Source organism: Engraulis encrasicolus, chromosome 2 (genome assembly GCF_034702125.1).
Source record: "Engraulis encrasicolus isolate BLACKSEA-1 chromosome 2, IST_EnEncr_1.0, whole genome shotgun sequence".
Classification (NCBI taxonomy): domain Eukaryota; kingdom Metazoa; phylum Chordata; class Actinopteri; order Clupeiformes; family Engraulidae; genus Engraulis; species Engraulis encrasicolus.
The window spans coordinates 7,112,995-7,133,473 of record NC_085858.1 but is presented as its reverse complement, the minus strand read 5'-3'; the positions used below and the strand labels follow the sequence as shown (position 1 = coordinate 7,133,473).

The window sequence follows — 20,479 nt, the reverse complement described above, 5'->3', positions numbered from 1 at the left end:
TTATCATCATCAATTATTGTTATATCATAATCAATGATTGCTATTATTATCATTATTATTATCATCATCATGATTATTATTATTATTATTATTATTATTATTATATAGTGCAGCTGTACATTGGTAATCCATATTTGCTGTTTTATCAAACAGTGGTATCCATATTTGCCATTTTTAGTTATAGTGTTTCTGTTTCTGCCCCCATCCAACTCCCAGCTGGTGTTGGGAATCAGCCCAGCAACCCCCGATACAACCCAAACACCCTAGCAGCTTCCCCATGGCTACCCAGCCACTTACTCATGACTAAAACAAGCTTTTAAAAGAAAGAAAGACAAGATAAGACAAAATGTTTTCAGCCGGATTTTATTAGGATTAATGGTCACACTTGTGTTCATTCCTCCAACCATGTCATGATGGGTTATTACTGTATGTGTTAGCATTCTAACACCAGTGAGAGGCATTGTAACTGTTATTTGGCATGGAAATGTTTTGTTATTAGTGCTGCAACATCTTACAATTAGCCTTTTTTAAATCTCTCTATTATTTTCATAATTCCAAATGAAGGAAAATACTGTAGCTAATAGTTCACGACACACACGTGTCTACTTAAATACTGCAGGCTATAGCTCTCCAGTACTGCCACCATCAACCCTTTTCAGCCAGGGCAAGCGGAATGCTAGTGAAATCATTAAAATCACCACACATCAAGCATAACTGTCCTGCATTCACTCAAAAGTACTATGGACCATATGTATCTTCAAACACTAGTTATTTTAGCTTGAATGTGGAATTAAGTGCCTTAAATCTTTTTGCCAGAAGTGCCATGTTCAGTGGGTGGGGTGAGTGGGGTATTAAATAATATTTACATTTAAATATCACCCCATGCTTACTTTACCAGGTCCTGCATGATAAGTATTGAGGAGCGTCTGTAGCTTTATGGGTCGCGGTCATCACCCCATGCTTACTTTACCAGGTCCTTCATGATGCGTATGGAGGAGCCTCGGTAGCAGTATTGGTCACGGTCACCACCCCATGCTTACTTTACCAGGTCCTGCATGATAAGTACTGAGGAGCGTCTGTAGCTTTATTGGTCACGGTCACCACCCCATGCTTACTTTACCAGGTCCTTCATGATGCGTATGGAGGAGCCTCGGTAGCTGCCGCCAAAGTGGTTCCAGTGGTTGAGATAGTGGAAGAGCTGGTAGAGCTGCTGTCGTTTCTCAAACCCGGGTCCCTTGGGGATCCTGTTGTGGTACCCCGTGTAGAAGGACTTGTTGAAGCCACCAAACATGCCCGCAATGCCCAGCTCGTACTCAGAGTGGCTGTAGAAGGATGCGGGGTCGAAGATGATCGGGCCCTCAGAGCACTCGGCTACGTTGCCCCCCCACAGGTCGCCGTGGACGAGCGCCGGGACGACTGTCACGCCATCAAATAACTGGGGAATCTTCAGCTGTGCATACGGAGTGGAATTGCAGAGAGAGAGAGAGAGAGAGAGAGAGAGAGAGAGAGAGAGAGAGAGAGAGAGAGAGAGAGAGAGGGAGGGAGAGCAAAAAGAAGAGCCAGGAGTGAGGAGAGAGAAAGCACTGACTTGAAATGGAGAGTCTGGTTTACTTAAGAGTTTTTTTAACGAAAATGAATAGAACACTAGCTCAAAGAGCAAGGTTATATATTTCAAAACAATGTTGGCTTTACACATACTGTATGACCCTCAAACATGGTCAAAGGTCAAAGGAACTGAAGTATACAGTACATCACAATATGTCAAGAATTTGGTAAGCATGCAAACTATGTGTGAATTCACACGGCAAAAACACAAACATCTTTCAGCCATGGTGAATGAATTACAATATAATTTTGTAGATATAAGGGAAACTAGTAATTCCATTCCATTCCATTTAGCTGACTCTTTTATCCAAAATGTCTTACAGTTATTTACCGTACAGAGTATTGGTTACAGTGCCTGGAGTAGTGTGGGGTTAGGTGCCTTGCTCAAGGGCACCTCAGCCATGGAGTGCAGGAGGGAGAGGTAAGGGTGGGATTTGAACCTGAAACCCTCTGATCTACTGTCCAACTCCCTAACCATTAGGCCACAGCTGCCCGGTGATCTGCACTACTCCTAGCTGTAGAGTACCTGGAGTTGGGACCAGAGCTCCCTGGCCTCTCTGTCCCCGTTGCTCTTCTCCACCATGCTGAGCTGATGGCCAAGCCTCTGCTGTGCATAGAAGGACACCCAGTCCTCCTGCCACTCATTATTCTAAAGAGAAATTGAAGAAACATTAGATTACTTTAGTCACTGTAGTTTTACAACTTAATAGTTGTTATACACGTTTGGATACATTTTAATAAGATAATGATTTTTTTTCATATACAAATATTCAACCTGTTATTTTCAATACTCATCATCAACATCAACATCAACATCAACAACAACAACAACAACAACAACAACAACAACAACAACAACAACAACAACGTTTATACAGAGGGGTGCAATACTGTATGTTTTAAACAGGCTAATGACTGTAACAAATCTGTGGTACAGTATTAAACATTTCTGTTTGCATTAATTATTAATATGTCCAAACTGATCCTGTTATTTTACTACAACTGACCTGTGGAAGGTATCCACAACAGGTTGGAACATCAAACCCAAATTTGTCAATGACGGGCACTTCAGACTGCCCAGATCCTTTGCCTGGATGTAAAAACAGTGAAATAATATAAGTTAAGTAAATTACATTATAGTATGGCTCCTAAGAATGTGGTAGTTGAGGGCGGTGGCTTACAGTTACACCAATTGCCCACTAGATGGCAGCAGAATCCGTTTTTTGAGGCAAGGATGCAGTGCATTACCGACAGTCTGCTCCTCTCTGCTCTGCCTCTCCTTCTGTTTTTGGTTGTGAAGATGCAACTCGGCCAATTGTTCCCCCAGCTGGGTAGAGAACCTGCGCATGTAGACAAATATACATGCATGCGTCAGACCACTTCAGCCCCTGGGGAGAATTTTAAATGGGACACAGAGTGTGTCCTCACAACAGGATGAAAATTAAATGTTAAGGAGCACATCAAAGTTTTAGCATTTTAAGGGCACATTATGTCATCCTCTATGTATGCCTTTTGTAAGCATCCATGACATGCACAAAGCAGACGTCTTTAAAATGACAATGTACTGGCATTTAAATAATAACAATAATAATAATAATAATAATTTTTAAAAAGCATCCACAGGGGGTAAATTGGGCCAGCTCGGTCAGGGACTTAGTTATTCCCCGCAAATAATCTCATATTGCATTACAACACATCACAAGCAACAAATCTTTCTTCAAACTTTTCAATTCTGTGCAAAAAATGTACTGTATATTTTTAGAATTGGAAAAACAATACAATTTATGTAGTGTAATAGACAGACTAATTTTCCTGATGGCAAGAAGACCTATGACAACTCATTATAAAAGTTGCCATCAAAGAAAACTATACAGCTGATTTCCTTTTTATCACTCGACCATTATCTCAGTGAGTCAGAGTCTGTCTTGGTTGAAGCTGTCAAACATTTGAATTGAACATTGCTTCTAATGGAATGTTTGATGCACACCAAATGCTGAAAGTGTGCACAAGGGGTGACCAAACCACTTAATTTGTCCTACTTATCTACAGTTCAATTCTGGTATGAAAGTAACCAGGCCAAATACAACATCCGTCCGCTAGACCCCAGACCAGAGCCCCAACTATGGCGATTCCCCCTGTAACCCCTGGTCATCAGTGAAGTTTCCAATTTGTATGTGTGGGTGATGTGCTGGCTTGGGGACATGTGCACTGAGCAAATTGGTGCCATACTCTAAGCCCAGATGAACACCTGTGTGGTCAAAACATATTGGCTTTTTAAAATAATGATATAGCCAAAGGTAAAGGCTTTTTAATATCATTATTTTGTTTCCTAGGCCTACTTGGAGTAGCTTGGGTTAGCCTTTTTGTCGAACTGAACTGACCCAAGACCCAACATTTCTGTGAAGATGCTGTAGTGCGACTTTATGAGCTACCAGCCATCTTTCCTAAAAGCAGGGTGGGTGGCATACTTGTTCAGGCTTTTCATGTCCACGTGTTCCATGACAAGTACAGATCCAGCGCGCTCAAGTTCAATGACCTTCAGCGGTTTAGGGACTTTCACAGTATTTGTTTGCAGTATGGCCTCCAAGCTCACCATCTCCCCTTTGAACATCCGCAAAGCCTTCCAAAGAAAACACGACAAAGAAAATGTGACCGGACTTAATGCACTCATAACGTTAACTTGATATCTTGCACTGCAAGTTGCAAGAGGAATTTGAAATGGCAGTGCTGTTAGAATTAATTGCACAAGCATGACTAAACTGTAACACTGTAACTACACTATTGGCTTACAAGGACTTGGCTCTGATTTGGCCTAGCAATTTGTTTCAACAGGATGTTATTATATTATATTATGCACACAGGTATGCTCAGCACGTACAGCTAGGGTTCTTGAATGCAAAACCATGCAATTTCCTTTTGGATCTCTACCTGTGTCATGTGTCTTTGTTATGAGGTTTGCATTTGTTATCATATCACCACACAATGCGAACACAGACAACTGCTAATTACCTCGCTCTTGTGGTTTATCTTCACAAAAACTCGTCCGTTGTCAGTGTCATAACTGTGGCCCTCGTTGATGCATCCACCCCCTGAATGACCAGTGGCTTTCAATATCGTTGTTCCCAGCTCTCTTTTTAACTGAGCTTCCATTATTCCGTAATCTGCTGTTGCAATCACATTAATGTTGTACACGATTGTATAGAATATGTTGCAAAATCCACGATAACCGAGGGAAAACAGGTCAATAAAGTAGCCCCACATATGGCATGAGCTGAAGTTCTTACATCGTGAACTCTATGGAATTACTGCTTGTTATGATTCCGGGTCACCTGATTTGCTTCCTAACCAATGAAAACATGACTCGGTGATTGACACATGCTTCGAGCTATGGACGTTGGGCCCTCCCTGATGCGGTTTCGTTGTGGTAACAAGATTAGCCTATTTGGCTAATGCTGGAAGAACAGGGAATAAAATGGTGTTTATGTCACAAAATGACAATGTAATCGCAGTATAATCCAACCGAACATCGAAATCATGTGTTTGTTGCTTGGCGCGACTGGTGTCGGGAAAACCCTGCTACTCAAACGTTTACAAAATATCCTTTCATCATCCTGCACAGAAGTTTTCTTACAGTGAAGTCAGCTATCATAATTATTTGCTTGCCTTCTTTGTGTTTTCTTTAACATTATTCACAGCTATGCCAACGAGACCAGCTAGTTGACCTGGAAGAAACTCCAGTCACACTTCCCACAGTAAGTATATCAACGCAATTTAGTAATCATTCTGCGTGTGGTTGCCTCGCCATTTAACAGGCGTTGTTCCCTGAATGTGCTCTGGTCATCGAATATTAGTGACGTTTGTGCACAGCCCATGTTGTAGAGATCTAATGCCCCGTGTACATCGGGAGCGACCAACGCGAATGAAGCGACGGAAGTCATTCATTCTCTATGGAGGGTGCGCGACCAGCGCTACCGGAGCGAATTCGCCAGGGGCGAAGCTTCTTGAGCGACCAGGGCGACTTTTGACGATTAAACTCAAGCTAATCTTAAGCGAATTCGCTATGACGCTGTTCGGCGAAAACAAATCTATCAAACCTATCGAGGAATGTCCCAGGCTGTCAAGACAGAGCCGTTATGTGATTAGCTGAATCAAACATGTCAGTGCAGCGTCCAGAGCGAATAAAACGAATTCATGGCGAAACTTCTTCAACTACCCCAGCTACCCGGTCGCGTTGGTAGCGCTTGATGTACACGGGGCATAATGGTTCTACAACGTAGCCTACGGTACGTCCGAGGACGAGAGTTACAGGATTCATATTCTCTATCACAGGTTGGCACCAATCTCACGGACTTGAATCTAAAGAAGAAGAGGATAACCGTGAGAGAGCTGGGAGGATGCATGGGCCCTATTTGGCACAGCTTCTACACAGACGTCTCCAATGTTATTGTGAGTCAGCAGTTTTCCCCATCGATGTATTGATGTGTCCACTCACTGCTTAGTTAAATAACAATTTAAGCTGCACAGTAAATAAATGCACCTTTATTGCACCAATTGTGATCATTCTTTTTCTCCCACTTACGGCATACATATTAATATTACTTTATTAGGGCACTGCGTGAATGTGCAATTTTATTCCATTACAGTTCGTGGTGGATTCAGCCAACATCACTCAGATATCCTCCTCTTGCATCCAGCTCTTGTCCGTCCTGTCAGCCGAGCCTCTCAGCAATGCTTCAGTTCTTGTGCTCTTCAACAAGAGGTGAGACCCGTCAAACTCCCAGATAGGGGCCCTCAGTATACCTTTAACAGAAGATGCATTTCCCTTGGAAGTTGAGGTTCACATATCCTCAGGGCCAGGTTATACAGAGCAACAAATATCATAAGGCACATCTTCCCCAGAAGTTCATATTGTATTTATTTTGTGCTTTCTTCCTTTTCAGAGATATGCCCTGCACCATGACCCTGACTGAAATGAAATCACTCTTCAGAATGGATGACATCATCGCCTCTGCCTCTCAGTCTGTTACTACACTGGAGGTGAGCGCACGCTCTGGACAAGGACTTAAAGAGGTCTTGAGCTGGTTAGAAAGCCTGTCTCGGACTTGAATCGGGGCTTGGGGAAAAATCTCTCTGGAATTGTTTTGGACCACCACCGCAAACCCCAACCCCTGGTCGGGTGGACCAATAGACTGACAGAGCAAGCTCAGTGTCAGTGATGTATATGGGATGCACACCACCATCCCCGGAAATGCATGTCCCAATCTTGAGGTTCTAAAACACAGTTTCTGAAAAGGGCAAAACAGAATATCACTTAATGTAGGGTCCCTTTTCTGGTAAATGTATAGTTGGCGTCGAGATCCCATAATGAACTACTGTTAAGTTAACATATTGTTGGATCTTATGTAGTATGGTGGGTAGAATCATAATAAAAGTGGGAAAAACAAGATTGTTCATAAATAAAAGGTACAACGCCAAAAACTAACATGATATGCAAAGTAAAACTGTCAACCTTGAGATAAAGTGATCTCAATGCCATTGTGCCATTGTTTAGGTCAAGACAACTGACTGAGGAGAAACTATTATATACACTGAATAAATGACTGCAAGTGCTAAAATTGAGTTGTTAACTGCATCCTTATATTTCAAGAGCAATGGTTCATACAGCGACACATTCTCACGTTTTTCTTACATTCTGTTAGCACGATGGTTTTGCAGTAGCTTCATTCTCTGAAAAAATATCAGTAATCAGTGTCATGTTCCATACTCTTCCCCATCATCACACTCACTCACACACACACACACACGCACCCACGCACTCACAAATTCATTCTCCTAAACTCCCTCTCCTCTATAGCAAATTCTTAACATTACTTAAGTCGCTTTTATCCAGCTAGCCGGGTCTCGTTATGCAAGATGAGTTTTTTTTTTTTTTGGCGCATCTCCCTTTGCCGTTTTGTTCTCAGGCGTTAGTTACTCCCGGCCTAGAGTGTGAGGGGAGAGAAGGCCCAGTCAGTGCAGCCAATCCAGAGGCGGTCTGGATCATGGGGGCATGAGGTGTTGGCCAGGGAGGGGTGTGAGCAGAGACGCATAGTGAGGTGTGTACATTCAGTATTGATCAGGACAGCACAGTGCGTGGAGCCATCAGTGAAATCAGCTGAAGCATGTTGTGAGTAAATTGTTCTCGTGGCATTGCAGAAAGTATTAAAAACCATCTTGCAAAAAAAGACCATTGGAACCATTTGACTTGGTTCCAATCGACATGGATCTCATCTACCGTAACCCCCCCGTTTGTGCATTCATTTGTGTCTCTTCCCTCGCTGGCCGATGCGTCTCCTGCAACAGAGCCACACCGGCTGACGAGAGATAACAGTAAGATAGCAAAGTATGTGAACATAGTTAAGCCCATATAAAACTCATGGTTATTAAACATAGCTGTCAGTATTGACTTTTTAGTTCCAGTTGTTCTCTACAGGTCTATTGACATTTAGGGGTCGTGACAACAAAACGAAAAAAGAAAGAAAAAAAACTACAGCGTTTTTTTCCCCTCTCCCATCAGGGCCAACTGAGCAGCCTGAGATTATGACCTACAAACAGCTTTGCCTGGGAGGAACGGGTTGGGTCCGGCCAGGGAGAGAGAGAGGAGATATTGGGCCTCAGAGGAAAGGATTCTGGTTCTGCGGGTCGGCTCCAGGGGGTCCCAGCGCGCCGGCGGAGGAGAGGGGCAGCAGCGGCTGGGGCAGGTTGCCGGGCAGATCCAGGGGCCTGGGGGCAGCGGCGGCGCCGCCGGCGGGCTGGGTGAGGGAGGAGGGCAGAGAGGAGGGCTGCGGGTTGGAGGGCAGAGGCAGCGAGGCACTGTAGGGCAGCGAGCCAGGCTGGGGCACCGGAGAGGTGGCGAGGGGGCGCATCTCGTTCAGGGTGAGGCGGGGCTGCTCGCTCTGGAATGGATTGGAGGGCGCTGCTGGGGGAGCTGGACCTGGACAACATACACGCACAACCAAAACGTCAATAAACAAATGACACAGCTATACTGCCTGGAAATGAAAGAAAAATACAGGTGCTAATTGAAAAAGATTCAATCAATCAGTCCTGGACAGGCTTATCATATGTTTACGGCGATGTAAGGATATCACATTGCTTTTTTTCATAATGCACAAAACAAGCAAGAGGGCGTGCCAATATGTCGACAAGTAATCAATCAAGCCATCTTTCTGCGTGTCATGAATTACACATTAAACATTACTATATCTCCTGTGTTTACATTACTATACCTTTTAGGCATATTTTGCATCACCGGTCAAGAATGGATTCAAGGTTTGAATTATACATTTCTATATTACTATTATTATTAGTAGTAGTAGTAGTAGTAGTAGTAGTAGTAGTAGTATTATTAATATATATTACTACTGTGACATATGCATATTTTCTATCACCTGTCAAGAATGGGTTCAAGGTCTTGGGGGCGGGGCTGGTGGGAATGAGTGAGTCCAAGTTGACTAGCGACGCGCCTGCAACACCCAGGAAGGCCTCGGGGGTGCGACAGGCCCGGGGCTTGGGGTCGGCCAGGCTCTCTCCTAGTCGAGACATATCGAACGGCTCAGGGCTGCTCCCGTCATGCCCGTTCACCTGCCCGCCATCCATGGCGTCGTCAAAGAGGTCTGCATCTAAGAAATTAAATTAACACACAGTATGCGGCGTGAACCTTCAATGCCTAAACATATACTTTTTTTTGTTTTGTTTTCTGAACAGGCAAATTTACCCGAGGCAAAATACAGCAATTCAAAACAGAACATAGCAACTAAAAATGCAAAAAAGTCCATATTTTTATTCCAATCTGAATCTGAAAAATCCAATCAATCAGATCTTTGCGGACAGGATTTTGGGTCAGAAGGACGTTGGTCTACTGTAGCACACAAACACGACATTCCAAATATGTTTGTGAACTCTTGAACTGTACCCAACTACAAAGGCTGCTGCTGCTCCTGCTGCTGTTGACAGGGGGAGGGGGTGGAGACTGGGCACATGGGCTACCTGAGGTGCTGCCAGCTTGGGGGGAGGAGGAGAGGGGGCTGGGGTGCACCAGCAGGCCTTTTGCTTTCTGCAGGAGCTGTAAAAAGATCCACTCCTGCAGAGCATGCAGAAAAAACTCCAACATAGAGAGCCTCATTATACAGCCTTAAGGCAGCACTGGTTCGGGATGCGATGGGGGGGGTGAAAGCAGCCAGGAGTAAGCAATGCACAGTGAGAGAAGAGCCTTGTATTAGAGAAGGATTAAATCAGCAACACAAGTCTCTTGCCTGAACCCAGTTGCACAATACAGATACAGTTGTATTCAAAATAATAGCAGTGTCTTTAAAAAGGCGTCACATTTTTCAAATATTGTGTACTTAAATGAACACAAATGCATTAATGCACTGGGGGCACTGCAATTTCAATTTCAAATCAAGAAAATTGAAAGAAAAAAAATCAATTTCATAATATTTAATATTTCACAGAAGGTGAAGAAATGTGGAGGAGACGCACAGTTTTCTAGTATTTTTGCAATTAAAGGGGGAGCATCAACACCAGTCTCAGACCTCAGCTCAGCCATGTGCGGTATAGATTCTTGAAGGAAGAGGGGTGTGCAGTTTCTAATGGTGTCCCTGCTATAGGACAAAGTACTTCTGTGGAAGAGACACATGGACAGAACCGGGACAAAAGGGCTGAAGCTGCACCGATGTTCGGTCATTGTGACAAAGCCGTATGTGCAATTTCCCCATGAAGGTCAATATCAGGTTGGGTTTGTTTGCAACAAAACAAAAGTCACATCTGTGGTCGTCATCCAATCATGCTGCATTTTCTTCTTTAAAAAGGTAGGGCCTTTGGGGCCCTAAATAGCTTCAAAGCTGAAAAAATATTTTTGCTTGTTGCTCTACGTGTGCATATCATGCGAGTTATTTTGCAAACATTATTTTTCAATTTCATATGGACAAGAAATGTCATTCTTGTCTGTTAAAAGTGCAATTGACAATGACAACAATAATTGTAACAAAAAAAACATCCATCATCCAATCTTTCCAGTTATATGACTAGGGTGAGAGAGGGAAATTGGTACCTTTATGGGCAGGAGATGAGCCCCACGCCTGCCCGGCCATGCTGGGCCCTCCTCTCGGCGGGGCGTCCCACGGGTCGGTCGGTTTGGACCTCTGATCCCACGGCTGCTGTGGAGGGAGGCCGGTGGAGGAAGCCGACGGAGCCACCAACCACGAGCCACTGGCACCTCTTGCTGAGCTGCCTTCTGGCAGAGTACAAGGACGGGGCAGAGTTCAGACAAATTAAAATAAAATAATAGTTACATTTAAGTTATGGGAACTTGTGTAAAGTCAGTCCCCCATATGTTTTGGAATTTGAAGGTAAAAGTATTTTGATTCGTTTATGCACTATTGTGTAGGCGAAGCTAACATCTGTGGCACAAACTGTGCCAGAGTTTTGGATAACAAATGGGGTAAAACCAGGAGGTTCGCAAGGCACCCACGCATGCACTCTGAGCTTACGGGACTCACTAGTTTCATGCCGTCTCGGCCGGGAGGGCTGTACTTGCGGCTTACATCCTTCTAATGACGGCTGCCCCACGGTGCAGGTACATAGCTGGTAGGTTACGTGTTTTCATTTGAGGAAGGTACACCACACACTACCAAATGAACTGTAGTAGGACTTGCGCTAAGCCTCCCACATTTGGGCTTACATTGCCCACGGGAACCGGCTGGGGTAATTTCCCGGCCCTGCCCCAACTTTCTCTCTCCCAATCATTTCCTGTCTACTCACACTGTCCTGTAATAATAAAGGCCAAAACTTTTTTTTCTAAAAACTATAGTAGGCCTATTGGTTATTTAAGCAACACATTTAAAATCAGTGATTTAGCAAACGGCACCCCAATGCAACTGCATGTATCTTGGCAACTAACGCCGTTAAAGCTCGCACTCTGAGCTTGCATCAGGCAGAGGCTGCCCGCCGGCCACTTGGCAGCACATTAAATACACGTTATGTGTCCAGACAGACGGGTTACTTAGCAACACACAGCCATCAACAACATAACTAAGGGCTCCTCCAAGCTGTGTTTGCAGACAGATGCAAGTAGCAGGAATACAAGTAGTGATTCAGTGGCCAACTATGGAGCTGAGGGAACTTGGCTGATTTGGAGAAAGTAGATTCAGCAACGAAGGGTCGCTGCTTTTGGAGACTTTTGGAGGCCCTAAGCATACTTGGTCAGGAGGCCCCCCTCATGATTAAACAATAATAATAATCATCATCATCATCATCTACTCTATAGTAATCTAATTCATTTTTTTTTCATGACATTCTCAATTTTAGAAGACCAAATATTGGGGGCAAAGTGGTTGGTGTCCCAAGCACTGGTTGGTGCCCTAAGAACTCTGTATACTCTGCCTATGTCTAGCAGTGGCCCTGCATCAACACGTGGTGCTCTGTGTGCTACTAATTGCTGTTGTGTGACATTGTTGTCTTGCAATTGTCTGTCTGACAACTGGCTCAATGGCACCGCAAGAATTTCTGACTGGCTGTCAGTCATGCTGTGTAATACAGACATTCAAATAGTGTTTGCTTGACCACTGTCTGGCATCATCCATCTGGTTTCTACTGATGCATACATTATATGAAACTGTCAGTCATTGTTGAGTTGTGTAGTTTAGAAAGAAATTACAAAACCTCTCAATGAAATGTTTTCAAGCAGCATAAAATGAGGCCGAATTTGGAAATTGCTTGTTTATCTGCCCATCAAACGATGCACCAAACCTTACACAAGGAGTTCCACACCACTGACTTTTGTGTGGTATAGAAAGGAATGTTGAAATGCCTCATCTTTCATACGATATAAAATGATGGTATATCTGGAAATTTGTTCCATCTGTCGTCCTATCCATGATGCACCAAAGCTTTACACAGAGTCCCAGAGTTGTGTGGAAAAGCATAATACTGCTTCAGTTAGTCAAACCAAACTATTCTGAAAGCTGACGTTTTAGTCAGTCAGACCTTCATTCAAGACCAAGTTGTGTGGTATAGAAATGAATGTAATATCATCTATATATATATATATAAGATAAGGAAGCTAAGATAAGACATTTCTGATACAAAAAGGTAAAAAACTGAAAATTGGTGAATTGTGAAAGACAGACTGATAAAGTCTTACCCAGTGAGTCCCAGGGGTCGGACATTAGCGAGCCACCAGAGGCTGAGGCATGACCGTCCCCTCCGGACGCCAAGTCCCAGGAGTGGCCCCCCGAGGCCTCGGCAGGGGCCGGAGCAAAAATATCCACCAGATCCATCATGGCCGAGTGCTGAAACAAGACAGAAAACATTCTTAGTGCAGGTGGCCAAACTTGAGGTGGTCAGTGGTGTAGAACTCTGTGTGTGCTGCTGTGAGAATGGCATCTGGTAAGAGGCTGACGTGCACAGACTTGCCCACCCGGTGTTGCTAGAAACAAGATTCTACTCAGGGTTTGATTTCTCAGTCATCACCCATGTTTATGCCTTCATCAATAACTTTAATATAACGTCTTAACTAGGCTGTACAATGTTGGGCAAATTAAATCCACTGTAATGCAACATCTTGAAGAAAGTGATCTGTGCCTGTGCCGGGGTTGCTGCCCTTATGTTTTTAAATTTACAAAAAGCCACGTTGGAACAATGTTTTTTTACAGGTATATACTTTTTGGACATGGAAAATGTCTGGTCATTTCTATGGTAATGTTAAGGCATTATGCTTTATAATGTGCATGAGTCCAAGATCTCACAGTGTTGCATGTACACCCTGTGTTGCTACCAAGACTGGGCTTCGTTTCTCAGTTGTAACCAACAAATGAAGAGTTTCGTAGCAAAATTGTGTATATCCATTTTAGAACATTTTGGGAAATTGACGTTTTTGTATTGGGCATTCCATTGCAAAAATGGATACACCATTTTCCAACGAAATTCTTCAAATATGCATTCATCAGTACACATTCATCATAATGTGTGCATACATAACATGACAAAATGTTGGGTCATACAGTAACGGTATATGGTTTTCTGCATACCCCTCCTTTCTTTGCCTCCATCTCTCGTTTGCTCTCCTCAAGAGCTTTCTGGAGCATCGACTCATCACCCTGGCGACTCCGTTGCTCCTGGCAACAAGACACATGGACACAGTGGGCATGAAAGGGCTGAAGTATCACTTATGTTCAGTCATCGTGACAAAGTCGTCACCTGCCAAAATCACGCTACAAGTGCCGCAGACGTACACAAACATTAAACACAGAGCGAGGCTAAGAGACGGGAGGTCTTTCATGCCATAACGCCGAACGCGGCTGGAAAAACATACAGTGGTTCTTAAGGTCACCGCAAAGAAAGGGAGAGCATTTATGCAAAGACCACTCTGTGAGAGACTCCATTGTTCAGACCTGGCACAGAGAGACAGGGGTGGGGGGTGGGGGGAGAGAGAGAGAGAGAGAGAGAGAGAGAGAGAGAGAGAGAGAGAGAGAGAGAGAGAGAGAGTGTGTGTGTGTGTACTTTTGAAATCAAGTGAGTGTGTGTGTGTGAGAGAGAGAGAGAGAGAGAGAGAGAGAGAGAGAGAGAGAGAGAGAGAGAGAGAGAGAGAGAGAGAGAGAGAGAGAGAGAGAGAGAGAGAGAGAGAGAGAGAGAGAGAGTGTGTGAGAGAGATAGTGAGTGAGAGAGAGACAGAGTGTGTGTGTGTGTGTGTGTGTGTGTGGGGGGGGGGGGGGTGGGGGGCTGGAGAAATGGACACCCAGAAAGCAGGGGGAACAGGGGAAGCAGTGTGTCAGAAAACAAACTGAAAGAGGGGGCCCACACAGAGCCCCGTGGCACCAAGGCAGAGGAGGCAGCCCGTCTGAAGCACAAGATGAGACAAGCGGGGTCGCGATGCCTTCATTTGGACATGTGCCAGACACTCTCTTTACCCGTGACCCCCCCCCCCCCCCAAAAAAACACTGCTGCCTGACAAAGGCAAAGTGCAGCAACTACGCCAACATTGAAACTGAGAGAAAGGCACTTCAAAGTATTGGTATTAGGTTGGACCATAAGGCTTAGTCACAAGGTAAAGAAGCAGTTATCAAGACCGATTTCGGTTTAAACTCAAATTTTCACACTGCACTCTGGCTTTAAAGGTCAGGCTGTAGCTGACTACACTACCTGCTGGTGCTCCTCTTTGCTCAGGGTCAGGGCGAGCTGGAGCTGGGTCTCCTCATCCATATCCAAGGCAGCAGGTGGTGGGGGACGGGGCTGAAAGTCAAAAGAGGAGAGAGAGAGAGAGAGAGAGAGAGAGAGAGAGAGAGAGAGAGAGAGAGAGAGAGAGAGAGAGAGAGAGAGAGAGGGAGAGGGAGAGGGAGAGAGAGAGAGAGAGAGAGAGATAGACAGACAGACAGACAAGAGATACAAGGCAAAAAAATTAGTCCATGGTCAATACCACTGGCACACTTGTCTAAAGCAGCCAGTGCATACTAGGACAAGCGGTGCTTTCCAGACTAACCGATCCAGGCAAAGCCACAAAGCCACAGCTTTGCCTCTCCCGCTCTAAAGGCTGCCGCATTCTCTCTCTACCCACTACCACCAGTAAAGGTCCGGGGCAGGGGCAGGGGGAGGTCTAGGATCAACCACAAGCCGAAGAGGGAGGGAGATGGTTAGGGAAACACTCTAGGGAGTGCAGTGCACTTAGACGGGGGGAGCAAGGGGACGCATGCCGCTTCGCTGGTGAGGAAGGGGGCTGAGGGAAAAGCAGGGGGGTGGGGGGTGGGAGGTTGTGGGGTTGATGAGGCACTTCCGCAGAGAGCAGAAGGCGGTTGGCTCTGAGAAGCTTTGAGGCAGAGGAGACCTTCTACATGCGAGGGTGTTAGTGTCGCCGCTGGAGAGACACTAGAAGGCCAAGCCACACAGATGGTGGAGAAATGTGTAAGCGAGAGGACGAGTAGTAGGATGAGGAGGCGGACGAGCGGGAGTAGCAGGAGACGAGCGGCTTTATGGGAGGGAGGATGCAGCGCCTCGTGGCTGTACCTTCATGGCCTCCTCCTTGCTGAGGCTCATGGCTATCTGGAGCTGTGTCTGCTCGTCGATGTCCACCACGGCCGCAGGAGGCTACACAGGAGGGAGAGTAAGGAGGGCCCATTTAAAAACAAAGGCTCTGGAACTCTACTCCCTAATGTAGTATATGTATCGAAGATCTTTTCATTCATCATTGTAACAAGTGCAATGAAATTAAGCATTCCTTGTTCATTGAAGCAATACATAATCAAAACTAGAAATGCACTCAGAGTAGAGGTATAGGGTTTTTCCCATATCGCCCAGCCCTAACTCAGAGAGAGCAGACCTCTGCCAAGGAAGCAGTTTGCTAGAACCTTTGACTATGTTACAACCTATTTTTTCCCCTTTTTGTGGAATTAGAAACTGGAATGTCAAAATTCACCCTATCCCGCAATGGTGAAGAATCTTTAAAAAAAAATCCTAGGTCCGTATCACCACCAAATTATAATCACTTGTTCCTTTTGTCATTTCCAACCACTCCACAAAGTAAGATACGTTTTTGAGTTATCCTGCTGACACACACACAGACAGACAAACAGACAGACAGACAAACCAACGTGATCGAAAACATAACCTCCTTGGCAGAGGTAATAGAAGGACAGAAAAGTACTGTATGTACTGTACACTGCATTCTACTCCATTATAGACATTCTGAAAGCCCAATCATACCCTAACCAAAGATTTTCTGGGTTCTACCTTTTCACCATCTGACTCTATGTGTAATAGGATGTGTGTGTAAATGCTTCCCACATTCTAACCAATGATTGTACCTTTGTACAGATTGTTGGATAGAGCCTGCGGTCATGGAATAAATATGTACACAGTAGTTTACCAAATGAATGGGCCTAAAGGAGACAGCCACGAAAAATGTACTGCAATTTCCATGGCACCTCATCTATACATTCCCTGTGCAGCCTGATCTCCAAAAATTCTGTGCTCCTGGACACGGATGCTAAAGACACGAAATCCGTGTCCAGGAGCACGGATTTTGCCAAAATTCCGTGCTCCTCAATAGAGTCCGACTGCGTCCTGGAGCACAGGGGGCGTGTATTTAGAGGGGCGTGTATTTAGAGGGGCGTGTATTTAAGGCAGCCCTGATTGGTCCGATTCACGACGACCGCTGCTGGTGGACTACCCCTGACTTGGAGCCATTGAAACCCATTCAAAACTTCATTTTTTCGATCTGACACATAATATTTTTTAATTAGACCTAAAGACACACCATGGGTCTTGTTTAAAAGCTGAGAACCTCAGCTCTCCAAAACTGAAAACGGTATTTCCCTAGCATCTACCAATCCGAAGGTAGCCTACTTTAAGTGCGGGGTTACTTTTCTAAAGATAGCGTTTGTTTCCTTGGAAACGGAACGGAGATGAAGCCAGACAGACTGACGAAGCGATAAATGTATGTCATTTGACTCGGTTTTGCATTATTATGGATGCATTTCTAATCTTGACATTCTAATGGACAATCTGTGCGAGTTTCAAAATGCGTTTTTATGTAACATGGGAGTAAAATGTGTTAACAGTACGCCCGTCTGGGATTTGTTAGCTAGTCCGCTAGTTAGCTAGCAAGTAAGTAATAGATATTAGAATCGATCTGTCTCAATGGCCCAATCATAAACAAAGAAACACCAGGATTTGGATGTTTAATATCAGCAATTTGTCAAAGCAAAACATTTTGAAAACATTCACAGACCAGTTTTATATCCACAGCCTAGAGTGTCGGCAAATCTTTCCACTTTTGACACATGATGTAGTGTAGAGACCTAGCACTTGCTAGCTAACTAGCGGGCCAGCTAGTTTAACAAATCCCAGACGGGATGTAAACACATTTACTCCCATATCACATAAAAACACATTATGAAATTCGCATAGATTGTCCATTATCATGTCAAGATTAGAAATACATCCATAATAGTGCAAAACCGAGTCAAATAGCGTATGCGTAACACATAAACCGCGTCCGTTTCCAAGGAAACAAAACGCTATCTATGTGCTGCGAAGCTGCTCTCAGAACAGAGTGTTAGTTACATGGTCGCTCTGTAGTGCTCTAAGAGCAGAATTACCGGTACATGTGTGCATCAAATATGCCCTGAACCTGCAGAAAAGGTGCCCTAAGAGCAGGGTTACATGCGCTGCTAAGCATTACCATGTAGACAATAAAGACGCCCTCAGAGCAGCGAGTTAATGTGTCATATCGTTACCGATATGCGGTAAAGCTGCCCTCAGAGCATAATTTTAAAAAATGCCGCGAAATTCCCAAAGGAGCAGTTAAATGTATTGAATGTATCTGGATACCGATAAGAGCAGAGAAAACGGTACCAAAACTCTATTGTAAGCCCTAACATTATAAGTTGCAATGAGAGGAACATAAAGCCCGGTTTGACTAAGTAGGCTAAGCTAACATTAGCCACCAACTGCTAAAGTCAACGTCTACCGCCGGTAGGCATTATATATTTCATTCTTCACGTGACGTCAGACGTCGTCGTGAATCGGACCAATCAGGGCTGCCCTAAATACACGCCCCTCTAAATACACGCCCCTCTAAATACACGCCCCCTGTGCTCCAGGACGCAGCCGGACCCTTCTCGTGCTGCTGGACACAGAATTGTTTTCCGTGCTCCTGGACACAGAATTGTTTTCCGTGATGGGCACACGGAAGTGCTTTCTATAGGCTATTACCACAGCACTGTGTAACTCTATCATTAGAAAATACATACCAAATGCTAATCCTAAACAAAATAATGCTATAGCAATTTAAGTTGTGCCCTGACCAAAACATTCCCTAACCTTAACCTGTCATTAAAGACATATTTTTGAGAAATACCTTTTCCAATTGGTTGCTAGGCTATCAAATTCATATAATGAATGAAAGAAAACTAGCTGTGCCCAGACCAAAACAATCCCTAACCCTAACCTGTCAGTAGGAAATAATTTTTTTTTGAGAAAAAATATTTGAAATGAGAAAAATCCTGAGAAAACACAAGACTGTGGAAACATAGAGCTGTGGGAGTATCCTATAGAGCAGTGTTTCCCAACCTTTTTTGTCTCGCGTACCCCCTAAGCCTCAAAGTTGTGCCATGAGTACCCCCTAATTCATGTTCTATGTCACTTTCTCCGTCCTGATGTGACTGCTCCAAACATTTGTTATAGTAGTAACGTTTTTTCCAAGTACCCCCTGCAGTGTGCTCGCGTACCCCTAGTGGTACACGTACCCCTGGTTGGGAAACACTGCTATAGAGAGAGCACTTCTCTGTGTCCATCACGGAAAACAATTCCGTGTCCAGGAGCACGGAAAACAATTCCGTGTCCAGGAGCACGGAATTTTGGCAAAATCTGTGCTCCTGGACACGGATTTTGTGCCCTTAACATCCGTGTCCAGGAGCACGGAATTTTTGGAGATCATGTTGCCCTGTGTATTCAGATGGGCAGTGGGTCACTAAAATTCAAATTGTTTTGTAATTAAGTACAAATGCATTGTGTAAAAATGTAACACATTCATGTGAAACAACATTCATTGTGTGAAGCAAACTCAACATTCCCACTCTTTCACAACTTTCCTAACATGGGGTGGATTTCTCGAAACCAGAGTTGCTTACTACATTAGCTACTTTGTTGTTTTCAATGCATTTTCCCATTGGCAACTACCGAAGTTGCTAACAGGCTAGCAACTTCTCTTTTGAGAAACTCACCCCAGGTGAGCCAGATTAGTCGGTCATAGTGGAACCAACAGTGGCGTTTGAGTCATGGACATGTACCGTTCAAACTGTTTAACTGCATGCAACGACCAGCACAGCACAGCACAGTCATGGTGTTAAGCACTCCCTGAAGAATCCACTCACATTCAAACAGAAAAATAGTTTTTCCACACCGAAAGTTTTGCATTCTTCCCTGAGAAGAGATAAGGCACCCCCGTGAATAGAGCTTTGGGGGTAAATATGAAAATGTAACCCTTGCCACTCAAACTCCAAAAACTGTTCATGCATTTAGTTTATATGAAGTGGCTGCTGCTGGAAATACGGTAATCATAGTCTCACAATGGCTGCCTAAAAAGAGACAAAACAATTCCATGGCTTTACAAAACTCTCATTGAATTCATAAAATTGCATGGCTTTTCCAGGCACAAATTCATTTCCGAGAATTCATATTTTTATTAGTTCCATTCTGAATCCTGTTTTCTGTCGGAATGAATGCGTGACAAACTCAAGACAGACTTTTTGATTCATTTGGGCACAGTACAGTTAAGCTAGTCACTACAACTGGTGAGATGGAACTGACTAAAGACTTTGTTGGTGACACATCTACACATCTACACGCACACGCACACGCACACACACACGCACACATCAGCGACCTCAACCCTGAACCCAATGAGTAACTTCCCATGTTGTCAATAGCTGTTGAACACAATGACAAACGCATGATCAATGCCTCAGCCCTGCTCAACGTGCGCCTAGTGACAGTCACATGTCAAGGCAGGCTGTGGACAGGGGAGAGCTGACTGGATGCCTCCACATTAAAAATTGATCCATCAGGAAGTGTGATTAGAGTAAATGCACTCTCCGCCTCCCCTCCCTTCTCTCCCTTTCCCTCCCTCTGCTAGGCTAATGGACGAGAAGAGCTTTTAAGGCTGGCCTTGAGGATACTGCACAGACAGATGCTCCGGCATGTACTGCGGGCAAACAGTGTCTGTAAGGCCTTGGCCATCACCACACCAATCGGGGCAAGTGTTTACAGGCTTTATGAGCCATCGGCATGGTGACAACGGTAGAGCCGGTGCGGTCGGTGCCACAGGGCTCGCAGCATTGGC

General features: G+C 44.5%; 3 protein-coding genes across 10 annotated transcripts in view; 1 reads left to right on the top strand and 2 right to left on the bottom strand.

Moving 5' to 3' along the window:
• Positions 1-347: 347 nt before the first annotated feature.
• On the bottom strand, positions 348-4,938 carry fn3krp (fructosamine 3 kinase related protein). Its single transcript, XM_063221007.1, has 6 exons — positions 4,615-4,938; positions 4,074-4,225; positions 2,854-2,945; positions 2,613-2,695; positions 2,132-2,254; positions 348-1,450 (listed from the first exon to the last, which is right to left on the bottom strand). The coding sequence occupies exons 1-6, from the start codon at positions 4,864-4,866 to the stop codon at positions 1,112-1,114; spliced, it is 1,041 nt and encodes a 346-aa protein (XP_063077077.1). The 5' UTR covers positions 4,867-4,938; the 3' UTR covers positions 348-1,111.
• Positions 4,939-4,981: 43 nt separating this feature from the next.
• Positions 4,982-8,246, top strand: arl16 (ADP-ribosylation factor-like 16). 2 transcript variants are annotated; one of them, XM_063221035.1, is made up of 5 exons: positions 4,982-5,080; positions 5,301-5,357; positions 5,935-6,051; positions 6,249-6,364; positions 6,546-8,245. In XM_063221035.1, exons 1-5 carry the CDS (start codon positions 5,078-5,080, stop codon positions 6,709-6,711), a joined length of 459 nt encoding a protein of 152 aa, XP_063077105.1. In that variant the 5' UTR covers positions 4,982-5,077; the 3' UTR covers positions 6,712-8,245. The 2 variants fall into 2 exon arrangements, with proteins under 2 accessions (XP_063077105.1, XP_063077099.1); XM_063221029.1 differs by having other exon boundaries at positions 5,020-5,201; positions 5,300-5,357; positions 6,546-8,246.
• The window catches only part of epn3a (epsin 3a), a 26,173-nt gene continuing 12,914 nt past the window's right edge, over positions 7,221-20,479 (bottom strand). For 5 of the 7 annotated variants that reach the window (XM_063220971.1, XM_063220979.1, XM_063220964.1 and 2 more), the window contains exons 4-10: positions 15,643-15,723; positions 14,785-14,874; positions 13,674-13,760; positions 12,788-12,935; positions 10,697-10,879; positions 9,036-9,266; positions 7,221-8,578 (exon numbers count right to left, since the gene is read on the bottom strand). In XM_063220971.1, the coding sequence (XP_063077041.1) occupies positions 8,259-8,578; positions 9,036-9,266; positions 10,697-10,879; positions 12,788-12,935; positions 13,674-13,760; positions 14,785-14,874; positions 15,643-15,723 (1,140 nt within the window). In that variant the 3' untranslated portion in view covers positions 7,221-8,258. The remainder of the gene's footprint in view (positions 8,579-9,035; positions 9,267-10,696; positions 10,880-12,787; positions 12,936-13,673; positions 13,761-14,784; positions 14,875-15,642; positions 15,724-20,479) is intronic. The other 2 variants (XM_063220989.1, XM_063220997.1) reach the window with 2 other exon arrangements.